The following is a 13,051-nucleotide window of genomic DNA, read 5'->3' as shown; positions in this document are numbered from 1 at the left end:
TTGCTGAAAAAGCTTTGACATGAAGTCAGAACCCTGATCAGACTTGATGAACTTAGGTAGGCCAACCAGGGTGAAAAATTTCACCAAGGCCTTCACAATAACTGCCGCAGTAATTTTCCTAAGAGGCACCACCTCTGGGAACCTAGTGGAAGTGCACATGATGGTCAGCAGATACTGATGTCCAGCCTTAGTTTTAGGTAAAGGACCCACACAGTCAATAATGATCCAGCTGAATGGTTCTTCAAAAGCTTGAATCGGTTTTAAAGGTGCTGAAGGGGTTTTTCTGATTAGGTTTGCCCACCAGCTGACAAGAATGACAAGATTTACAGAATTCCGCCACATCACTCGCAATCCTGGCCAGAAAAAATGTGCCAGAATTTTCACACGTCTTGTTCACTCCAAGGTTCCCGGCCAAAGGTGTCTCATGTGCCAAACTCAATATCTCCTTCCGGTATGGTTGTGGCGCCACAATTTGGTGATGGACTTTCCACTCGTCATTCGCTGGTACCTCCGGTGGTCTCCATTTTCTCATAAGTATTTCCCCTTTCATGAAGTAACCAACAGGTACCTTCATAACATCTTCCTCTGTAATGGCTTTACCAATCAAACTACAGAGTTCAGAATCTCTGTGTTCCTCTTCAACAAGTCTCTTTCAGACAAACACCATTTGTTCAGCCCCGTTCCCAGATGTCTCCGACGGACACTCCATTTCATCCCTTGGTCCAGATGAAACCTTATCATTAGGTTCCTTTGTCACTCCCTTTCCTACCGTGTTCTCCCAGACCTTTCCTCCAATATCTCTATGGAACCCAAATCCACATCACCGTCCTTCTCATTCTCTTCAGAACGCTTCCTACCCATAGCACGAGTCACTGCACATGATGGAAAGATACCCGGAATCTCCTGCTCTAACTGTGCTGTGTTATTTTCCATACTGGGCTTTTCCACCAACATTGGATTACTTGTAAAATTGACCACCGGCCAAATCGTTCCCGATAATAAAATAAATTCCCTCCACATGAAGAGTGGCTTGTAAACCTACGGTGACAGGTCCTGACACCAACTCAGATTTTAAATGGATCACATGAAGAGCAGCTTTAACGAAGCCAACAACCCCCTGTAAGAAGACACTAAGCCCAGTTGCAGTTTTTTCAAACAATGGAAAAATGCCCTCGAGCATCAAAGATTGATGTGCTCCCGTGTCCCTCAATACCCAAACATGTCTCCGGTTGTTTCAGTCCCCATCCAGTGACACAAACCCCTTGGAAATGAAAGGCTTGGAAATGAAAGGCTTGTAACCCTCTTGGATAAGGTTGTTCTCTGATGCATTAAGTTTGGCACGGGGACCTTCACAATTCACTGTCCTCCAAGGACGATTTATCGTATTGGCCAACGCATTCGGAGTTGCAGTAGCCTGACTCCGATCCTGATTTCTCATTTTCAGGGCGTAACATTGGGACATCAAATGCCCAGTTTTCTTGCAAAAAGCGCAAGTAGGCCCGGAGTAAAAGCCAGTGGTCTGCTTTGGTCCCCCTGGAAGGTATGTCTGCCTTGGACAGTCAGTCTTTCGATCACTAAAATTTGAGGTGCCACATTTTTTTTTTGTATACGATCGAGGCTCGTGTAAGAGCGAACATTAATGACAAAACAACAAACGGACACAAAAGACAAAATAAAGGGAGCGGGAGAGAAGATGGGGAGAGAGGGGGAAGCACACAAGTACAACATTTGAGAGCAGGGACATAGGGAGATCTATCGGAGGGAGAGGGCTTAGGGGGAGCAGGCGTGGGAATCGGGGTGGGGGTGGTAGAGGTAAAAAAAAACAAAAAAACACATGGACACAGCTCGGACTTCCAGGACACAGCTAGGACTTCCACATGGACACAGCTAGGACTTCCAGGACTTTGCTCGATACTCCTCTCTGGGCGGCATCCATGAGAATTTGCTCTTCAAATCTGATTTAATGTAACTCCCATGGCTACCTCTAGGTGGGAAGTTAGGTTTGTGGAACCCCATCCTGTGTGTCAAGGCATAGTCATCTGCCACTGTTGCTGCCTCATACAACTCAGGTACTTTTTTTCATGCAAATGAACTTTAATGTCCGCATGGACTAGTCAGGTTCACTAAGTTAACAAATATAATTTCGTTCAAATTTTGGTAGATTAGCAAAACTATACATTTTTGGAATATTCAGAGCATGAGGAATCCAAAAATTAATGTTTACATTTGCGTAGACACCTTTGCGAAAATGACACTCAGGACAGTGATGAAGATAGTCAGGTTCACTATGTTAACAAATATAATTTCTTTCAAAATTTTGGGATTAGCAAACCTGTACATTTTTGGAATCTTCAGAGCATGGAGAATCTGAAAATCAATGTTGGTATTTGCACAGACACCTGCATGGCCGCCATTTTGGATTTTTGAAAATGGCCGCCATAAAATACATATTTTGCGCGATCTCGGCTTCTAGTCAACCTAAAGACTTAATTAAATATGCTAATCCTATGTTTTCTGGGTCAAGGAATCCAATAAATGCCTCAAAATAGTGCTCAGGATTATAGAAAAGCAACAAACAAAGGTAATTGAAAACCATTGTCTTTATATTTGTGATATAACTGTATTACATAATACATGATATTGCAAGTCCTTTGAAGTTACAGGTTGTTATAGGAAGTTATAGGTAGTATCAGATTGAACTATAAGTCCTATACACAGGATCTACGAAGTCTATACCGTTCAGGAATATGCTTTTACAGATCTTCATCACTGTCCTGAGTGTCATTTTCGCAAAGGTGTCTACGCAAATGTAAACATTAATTTTTGGAATGCTCATGCTCTGAGTATTCCAAAAATGTATAGTTTTGCTAATCTACCAAAATTTTGAACGAAAAAACATAGTGAACCTGACAAGACACACTGTTTAAATTCTTTCACCAAAATCAATTGTCGTAAACGGTTTAGTCTTCCCCAATCTCTTTAGAGTGACAACACCCATCAAACATAGTTTCCTTCTCTCTGGCAAACTCCACATGGGTCTCATTCTTTCGCTTCCTGGCATTCCTAAATTTTTATCGGTAAGGTTCAGGGACCAATTCATAGGCTTTGAGAATGGATTTCTTAACTGTCTCATAATCTGCACATTGGTCAATCGGTAAAGCCGAATATATATATTGAGCTTTACCCACCAGAACACTTTGTACTAACATAGTCCAAGACTCCTGAGGCCATTTTAACATCTGAGACACCTTTCCAAAGTATAAAAAGAACTTGCCTACTTCCTTTTCATTAATAGTCCAGGCCCTGGCAGAGAAACCCGTATACATCTTAGAAGGCATAGACTTTGACCGTTGATTTGAGTATGGGATACCCCTAGCTTCAATAAATCTACCAGGTGGAATTCCTGAATTTGTAGCATAAGCTGAAAAATGGCCATTTTCCAAAATGGCCGCCACAGGGCGAGTGCCAAACAAGAAATGCCTATAAGTTTTGATAGGAACGTAGTATATGGATGATTTGGGTGTATATTATGGGGTTTTCAGGTATGCCCAACACAGTGGTGGTGTCAAAAAATATTTTAGACGTTGCCTAGTTACCGAAATCCAAGATGGTCGCCACCCGAATTCCATCAATCAAGAAAACGTGAATAAATTTTAATTCAAATGCAGTAGATTGATGATTTTAGTGTCTGTATTGTTGTTTGAGGGTATGCCCAACACAGTGGTGCCATCAAAAAACATTTTAGACATTGCCAAGTTACCAAAATCCAAAATGGCTGCCACCCAAAGTCCATCAATCATGAAAACTCATCTAACTTTCGACAGAAACCGAGTCGATGAATGATTTTGGTGTCTATTATGAGGTTTTCAGGTGGGCCTGACACAATGGTGCTGCCAATAAACATTTTAGATGAAAACCCCATAATAAACACCAAATTCTTTTCTCATTGATATCCTCTCCCAATTTTCTCTCATTCTTTTTCAGGTGATTCAATTCTAAAAGGTTTGAAACATGGCAGACAGTACCACACCAGAAGGACTTAACCTCCTTATTTCAACGCCTGTTCCCGCTCCTCTTCACCCTGAAATATGTATTATTTGCCAGAAGAAAGGCAAGAAAACAGAACCGCTCCATGGTGGGGGGGGGGGGGAGAGCAGGTAGAAAATGTGTCCGTGATGCAGCGGAAGTGAAAGATGATGATGTCAGCAAACGGTTGAAAATTATTGGACCTGATTTTGAATTCAAATACCACAATACATATTCTTGCTATAAGAAATATACTGATGTACGAAACCTTCCAACCATTTCTGAAGAACCTGCTGCAGATGAGGTACCTGAAGTACTATCTGACTTGACTGCTCACAAGCCATCCACACGGAGCTCCACCATACCTCATCCTGGACCCCGCATGGCTGTTGACTCAAATTATATAGACTGTGTCATATGTGCATGTGATACTGTGATAGGGTCTGGGCCAACAAAAGGGCAAACAGGTGCTGGAAAAGTTCAGACTCTGTAAGGTCAAAGGTTCACAGAAGTTTTTGGATGCAATACGCTATCATAAAGATGATGTGTCTGTCAGATGTGCAGACTTAGGCAGTCCTGAAGATGTATATGCCGCAGATTTATATTGTCATGTGTCTTGTTTCAAACAATATGTGTCAAAGTCAAAGCAGATAGAACGTACATGTGAACCCAAAACTAGCCTTAAGACTGATGTATTCAGTCATATCACGTCGAGATCCACTCATTCAGGCTGTGTATGGATTTACAATGACAGAAATAAGAGAGATGATGATGAAAGTAGTGTATATATGTTGCTTCTGGGACACTCTCATTTTCCCATTGACTTACATGTTAATTTTCCTCTTAACCTCATTGCCCATTAACACCTCTATTTCTCCCACCCTCATCTTTATGAACCTTTTGTCTATAGTACCTATCCTTAATGTTGTTCATTAGACCACTCAAACACTACAAATATTTGTTTTCCCTTATAGACCTATAATCCTTCTTCTACATATAATTTGGCAGATTATCTTTGACCCACTCAAACATCGACCCATTCACTTACATGTTAATTTTCCTCTCACCTCTTTACGAACCTTTTAGCCTTTTGACACCTATCCTTAATGTTGTTCATTAGACCACTCAAACAATGATTCCCCCTTGGTCTTATGGTACTCTTACTATCAATGATCCCGAGTAGACCACTCAAACATTGATCCTACAAATATTTGTTTATGCGTGGGAAATAATTTAATTCTCTTGCCACTCCCTTCACCATCTAATATATTAACAAAAAAGATGTTTGAGTTTGGTTCTTTATTAAGATCTGAGCTGAGATAAAATGATAAACCTCCCTTAATGTTCTTGTTTGAGCGCCTCCAGTGCCACACACTTTTTGGTAGGCTCTGCCCACCTTTTGTTAAGCTCAGTCCACTTTTGGTAAGCCCCGCCCACTTTTTGTTAAGCCACGCCCAGTTTTTACTTAGCCCCGCTCACTTTTTGTTAAGCCACACCCACTTTTTTTACTAAGGCCCGCCCACTTTTGCTAAGCTCCGCCCACTTCTGCTAAGCCCCACCCACTTTATTAACTCTTCAGCATTGTATCATTTCCAGGTAATACATTACATCATTTTCAGGGAATTCCCATCACATCATTTCCAGTTAAGACACGCCCAGGGAATTTCCACAGGAAATGACACACCCAGTCCTTATAAAAGGCACTGACCACACAGGCTTTTTCAAACACGCTTTCTGCTTCACTAGAGAATGGACTACTATGCCGAAATGGAATGGGATAACTTTGCTATTCCTTGGAGTCCTACTACCTGTGTAGAACTCAACCATCAGATTGATGAACTGGACTCGAACCTCTTATCAATGGAGGTAAGTTTGTTTATTTATTTATTTATTTATTTAGTTAATTATTTATTTAATTATTTATTTTAAATTTTTCTTTTTTTAGATGAGACTCGTGTAAGAGTTAACAAAGTTTATTTTAATATTCATAGAGCTTGATTTATACAAATAAAAATATTGTATTAAATTAATACATTGTTATTTTCTTTCACAGGAAATTGTATCTGAGATACGAAATGAAAATTCTGCTTTTAACACAACTTGGGATGAAGTTATTTTTTTGTTTGAAGACATTTTGAACAACCAAGACCCCCAGAACGAGTTCTACCTTGATGACCCAGCCAAAGAGTTATACCTTGGAGATCCACAAAATCCTGAAAAAGAGTTTTACCATGATGATACTTGTTGTGAGTTATCAAAACAAAACCCACTGAACAAGTTCTACCTTGATGAGCCAGAATACAAGTCATACATTGAAGACCCACAAATTTCTGAAAATTGGGAAAGGGGAGGTCTCCCTGATGGTCCGCAGTTATACTATGTGAGACACATCATAGAAACCCTAAAAAATTGTGAAACGGGAATTCTCCCTGATGGTCCGCAGTTATACTATGTGAGACACATCATAGAAACCCTAAAAAATTGTGAAACGGGAATTCTCCCTGATGGTCCGCAGTTATACTATGTGAGACACATCATAGAAACCCTAAAAAATTGGGCAAGGAGAGTTCTCCCTGATGGTCCACAGTTATACTATGTGAGACACATCATAGAAACCCCAAAAAATTGGGAAACGGGAATTCTCCCTGATGGTCCGCAGTTATACTATGTGAGACACATCATAGAAACCCTAAAAAATTGTGAAACGGGAATTCTCCCTGATGGTCCGCAGTTATACTATGTGAGACACATCATAGAAACCCTAAAAAATTGGGCAAGGAGAGTTCTCCCTGATGGTCCACAGTTATACTATGTGAGACACATCATAGAAACCCCAAAAAATTGGGAAACGGGAATTCTCCCTGATGGTCCGCAGTTATACTATGTGAGACACATCATAGAAAACCTAAAAAATTGGGCAAGGAGAGTTCTCCCTGATGGTCCGCAGTTATACTATGTGAGACACATCATAGAAACCCTAAAAAATTGGGAAAGGGAAGTTTTCCCTGATGGTCCGCAGTTATACTATGTGAGACTTATCATGGAAACCCCCAATATTTCTGAAAATTGTGGTTCTACCTTGGAGACTTGGAAAGATGGTTATATTTTTGGAGACTCGGAATGGGGGTTTTGTTTTGATGATTCGAAATGTGATACCTATCTTGGAGGCTCAACAGGAATGTGGTTATACCTTGGGAACTTGGAAAGTTGGTTTTATTTTGGAGACTCTACCTGTGGGGTCCATCTTGGAGACTCTTTGCATTCTAAAGCAATGAACAATGTTCTTTGTTTAATGACGCTTGATTTAAGCAATATCAAGAAAGTTCGAGGAAGAAAATGCTGGAAAATTCTTTCTTCCCATTTCTACTTCTTCAAACTTGAAAGCCTTGAAAGACAGAATTGGGAGAAGAGGAAAAAAAAAAAATGAAATACGTATTTTTTTAAAATAAGAAAAAAAGATTATGTTAGGGTTTGGGTGGGATTTTGAATGTGAGGGTTAGGGATGGGGTTGGGTTAGGGATGGGGTTGGGTTAGGGTTGGGATTTTGAATGTGCGTGTTATGGTTGTGGTTGGGTTAGGGATGGGATTGGGTTAGGGTTGGGATTTTGAATGTGAGGGTTAGGGATGGGTTGGGTTAGGGATGGGGTTGGGTTAGGGATGGGGTTGGGTTAGGGATGGGGTTGGGTTAGGGATGGGTTTGGGTTAGGGATGGGGTTGGGTTAGGGATGGGTTTGGGTTAGGGTTGGGGTTGGGTTAGGGATGGGGTTGGGTTAGGGATGGGGTTGGGTTAGGGATGGGGTTGGGTTAGGGTTTGTATATTATTATGACTCACTCACACATACACACACAAAAGTTAAGCCCCAACTGAAAAGTTGAGGGATTCTGTGTTTGGGGTTCACAGATCTCAAGAACGTATCCCCATTATACACACACAAAAGTTCTGCCCCAACTAAAAAGTTGTGGGATTCTGTGTTTGGGGTTCACAGATTTAAAAACGTATCCCCATTATACACACACAAAAGTTAAGCCCCAACTAAAAAGTTGTGGGATTCTGTGTTTGGGGTTCACAGATTTAAAAACGTATCCCCATTACATTTTATTTATTTATTTATTATTTTCAAGGGTATTAGCTGCTTACTTGTGTTTTTTGTAATTCTTGTGAGTAAAATGAACCCAAGATTTCTTCCCCATTCATATCATATAATTTGTAAGTCCAAGGGACTGTATCCATTACATCAACAATTTTAAATAATTCATTCGTCCATCTCTTTGTATAACCTTTCTCAAAATGGCTTTTCCATCTGTATATTCTTACAATATCACCAACTTTGAACTTGGGCTTTCTCAAATTAATCTCCTTTTCATATTCTAATTTTGTAAATGTTTCTGATGGTTTTGATTTTGTTGATGAATGAACTGTATTATTGTAATTATCTACAATATTCTGGATGAAATATACCCATTGTTGAGAACCGAGTTGTGTGAATTTTTTATATAGTTTCTCTTTCAAATTACGATTAAAACGCTCAATAACAACTGCCTTTCCTTCATTAAAGGTGCTGTATAATTTAATATCCTTCCCCTTAAGAAATTTCATAAATATTTTGTTATAGAACTCTGTTCCCTCGTCAGTCCATAACTCTTTGGTTTCCTTTTATCCCTATCAAATATTAGCTTAAAGGCTAACATTAAAGTATTACCTCTCTTGTTTTTCAAAGGAACAACCCAGGCAAATCTACTCCTCAAATCAATAACGGTTAAAGCATACCTGTATCCCTTATCATTATTTAGTTCGATTAAATCAGCGGACCATATGTGGTCGGTGTATTTAGAATAAACTTTCCTTCTTTTAAACTTTGTGATTATAGGTTTATGTAATTCATTAGTCAAAAGCTCCTCAGTCTTGATGACATCATTGGAGTTTAATAGTTATTTGGGGAATAACCAAGACCAAGTTTCAATTTAACACTTATCATTTTTTTCACAATAAACCTATCAACTTTCTCTCTCAATGTAGGATTTTGTATCAAGGACAAATTATACAACATTTCTCTGTCTGCTTCATGTTTTTCATCCAATGTAGTGGTATTTCCATAAGCAATATCATGCTTCATACACACTTCATCAACCCTATTTATAGGTTTAGACCAAGGTTTAGGATTGTCAGCCTCATCTAATCTTTTATCCAGGTTTGTTCCAGGACCACAGAAAGAATACCCTGGAAGGTGTAATTCCCCCGGAATTCCAGTTGTTGTAAATTTACTTCCTGACAGAAACTTTTGGATGTCTCCTCCACTTTTAGAAGAGATGAATTGACACTTTTTAGAGCCACACACTTGACATATTCGTTTTTGATAAACTCTATTATTTTTAGCTTTAACATAAGATATTTTTAGATTTAGTTTTCTTTTTACATTTGAGACAATAACTCATATTTATTTATCAGAAAAAGTCCGACAGAGTATCAAAACCTTTTTGGTTTTCAACATATACATTTCTATCTTAATTTTTAAAACATAAAGAATCCTTAGGAATGCCTTCATTCTCTCCTCCATTTATTTACAAATAAAACTAACTAACGTCAATAGCATCATCAATCACTTTCTTTTCTTCCCCACTTTCTCGCTTAAATCTCCTTCCTGAAATTGAACTCAGCTCAGTCATTGACGACTGTAATCTTGAAGACAATATTTTCACAGCATTCATTCTTTCTTTATTTTCCTCTTCGGTGAGTTGAGATTGATCTTCTTGCTGTAATACATTCAATCTTTTACGAAGCCCACTGATTTCCTCCCTCACACTTCCCTCCCTTTCCTTTTTCTCCCTTTCCTCCTTCTCCTTTTTCTCCCTTTCCTCCTCCTTTTTCTCCCTTTCCTCCCTCTCTCTTTCTTCCCTCTCTTCTTCAACTCCTTCCTCATCCCCAGCTACCCTTGGGTTTGAGTCCCAAAGAATATTATACATATACTCATCTGGATTTTGAGATATTCTTGTATCTGTAATTATTTTTCTCATAATAGGATACCAATAAGATTTGTTGACGATTTCTAAAAGAGTTTTATATTTCATAACTTTGAGAAGTTCATTTTTATTTAATATTTTAAACAAGTCTCTATTTGTGGGTTTAACAATATCAGTATAAGGCCAGTTTTTAATGACAAAATTCCCATGTATATGCTCCACATCATAAGGTATGTAACACCGAGCACCCTTTTCTTGTAGGTATCCTTGAATACAAAAATTATAATTCTCTTGTAGTCTTCTTCCTGCCATTTATGTATCAGAAATATATGTGAGATTAATATTATGACAGGTAATACCACCCCATCTTCCCACTACCAAATCGGTTTGTATTCCTCGGCTTTCTATCCTTATCTCATTAACTTCCTTCTTTGTCATGCTAACCATCGCTATACTATCATATATTTTTCTTTTCTTAAAATCATGTATTTGTTGTTTACTAATTGTACTTCCACATAAATCCTTATCCTCGCCAAGCGGATAATATTCTTCTTTACGAGACTGATTCAAATCATGTAGGTCTTCTAAGTTTATTGAAAAATACCAATTATTACCCTAAATCAGGCATATCATACCCCCATTTATAAATTCGCATATTAAATATATGTCCTTCTTTATAAAATTCAATTGTAAGCAGGTAGTTAAATTCAATGAGGAAAGGTGTATGGTCAGTATAACCAGGTGTTGTGGTTGTAAATTTTACTTGTTTAACAAAATGTGCTATTTTCTTTAAAAATATATATTGTGATAAATCACTGAATCTAATTAAGTCATTCGCATCTGTAGGGTTTGGATAATTGATTAATTTATAAGTATTCTTCATATTAATATTTTTACTTACACTATATTTTTGTCGTTCAGCCTGTGCCTTTGTATAATAATTTGATAAATCAATATCCTGAGAGGATTTTCCAAAGATAGAACCATCTTTTCCAACATGTCATTTATATTAGATTAAAAATGATATCATAAAAATTTTCATTATTGTTGAGTTGAAATAATACATATAAACATAATTGACCACAACATTTAGAATTAATTTCTTGAACTTGAAATGTTTGATAAACACCATTCTGTAAGAATTGTATTACTTCAACAGGTGGTGGCATACCATAACTATCAAAATAATATTTATCCTGACTATTATGAATACAAACCCAATGAGAACCATTCTGTGTGTCTAAATTCACAATAATATTATTTGTATTCTTATTTATATGTATTAATTCATCTCTCATACAAATAACCACATTATCAATTTTTAGTGTTTTACAATACTTAGCTAGTTCTATATTTGACATTGTATTCTTTCCAAATTGTTCAAACCATTTATCCATTTATTTATGAGAAAGATACAATCCATTACCCCGTTTAGTTAGTTTAACACCCGCTTGAGCGATAGAGGAAAGCATATCTCCAACCAACAATCTAGCTTTATCAGGTAGACTTTCAAGTTTTTGAGCAAAATCTACAATTACACCACTTCCACTAATTTGTTTCTCCAACTCTTTGTTATGTCTTTCCAATTCTTTTTGAGCTTTTAGTTGTGCCTTCCTTTCGTTAGCAGTTTTTACCGCTGCTGAAATACCACCAGTCAATGCTCCCGCCGCACTTAAACCAGCAAATAAAGGAATTAGAAACGGGAGAAATCCTCCTCTTGACTCGTCTATTGAATATTTCTTTAACGTAGGTTTCGTCATTTTAATTTTAAGTGAACCAGTATCATTTAGTGTTTTTACTTGTGTGTGTGTGAGTAAAACATCAATTCTTACAGCTCCTTTTCTTTGAATTGTATTAACATTAATAATACAAGGCTTTTGATTTTGAATACAAGATGTTAATTTATTAAGATTGATTTGATTAACATATACCCCTACCATTTATTTATAAGAAAAACCTATGTGATATTAATCATAACACCATTATCTGTATTAATCTGTAATTCTGTTTCCTCCAAAAGCAAACAATAAGCATCAACTTCTTCATTCTCTCCTCTTTCAATGTATAGAGAAGTATCCACTCTATTAGACTTTATAGTTTCCTTTTGAGAACTCAGGCCAATTGTGTAGATTGTATAAAGTTTTTGAAACGCAACCATATCCAAAATAGGGTTATTATTACCATTACTTTCACACACCTTTTGGTAAGACTTGTAGGCTTCTGCATAATCATTTTTTTCCCTATCAATTTCCAATCTATCTCGCGGATAAAATGTTCCATCAAGAGAAACCCGAAGTTGTTTCACCTTAGCATTATCACTCAGCGCATTATTCTTATTAGTACCGTCCTCCCCATCTGGTTTTTAAAAAATGAGCCAGAGTTATCGTGGCTTTCCTTGAAGAACACCTAAATTCCAAGTGTAGGTAGTGTGTTCCAGTTTAATGTGTTGACATCTTCTTTTAAGGTATGATACATTTAGCGGGGTCTTTGAGTTAAGTCTTTTATTTAACATCTCTTCCGTTTTAAGATTAGGAGTATATTCACTGATATACCAACACAAATCATTAATAACAAATTTATTATTGTTGCCAAAAGCATTTTCAGCCCCAAAAAGCAACCTATTTACATTATCATTCCTTTGTAGTTGAAATCTAATTTTAAGACCATACAAAACTTTATCATAATCACAAAATCCAAATATACCTTTAAGAGATACTGCTATGGTAAAACTATTCTCTGCTTTTGTTTCATCAATCATCATTATACATTGCCTTCCTTTGAATATAACCATGGTCAGCATTTGTTCACGTTGACATATAATCATAATAATAATAATAAAGGAGTCTTATATAGCCCCATCAAGCAGAGTAAACTACCCTCATGGCGCTTTACATTATCATGCGAACGCACACACACCGCACACACACACACACAAACACACACACACACAGCCACACCTTCACTCTTGCCCAATTCCTTTCCCTCCCCATTCAAAACCCACAGATGTGGACTCCCCCTACTCCTCCCCTCCCTCCCCCGCACATGTACACAGACATACTCTCGATCT

The 13,051-nt window shown here is 37.6% G+C and overlaps 1 protein-coding gene across 3 annotated transcripts in view; it reads left to right on the top strand.

Moving 5' to 3' along the window:
* LOC137413746 (uncharacterized) overlaps positions 1 to 13,051 on the top strand; it is a 139,083-nt gene that overhangs the window by 75,674 nt on the left and 50,358 nt on the right. The window contains exon 4 of one of the 3 annotated variants that reach the window (XR_013621958.1): positions 6,080 to 7,468. The exons of 1 other annotated variant lie outside the window; for it this stretch is intronic. Coding sequence is in view for 1 of the 2 variants with exons in the window: in XM_078770684.1 (XP_078626810.1) it covers positions 6,080 to 7,453 (1,374 nt within the window). In the remaining variant the exon portion in view is untranslated. Of the gene's footprint in view, positions 1 to 6,079; positions 7,489 to 13,051 lie in introns of those variants that run through there. One more of the 3 variants, XM_078770684.1, reaches the window with a different exon arrangement.

The sequence above is a fragment of the Myxine glutinosa genome, chromosome 1, assembly GCF_964187855.1.
Source record: "Myxine glutinosa chromosome 1, kmMyxGlut1.1, whole genome shotgun sequence".
NCBI lineage: Eukaryota > Metazoa > Chordata > Myxini > Myxiniformes > Myxinidae > Myxine > Myxine glutinosa.
This window is presented reverse-complemented; position numbering and strand designations above follow the sequence as displayed.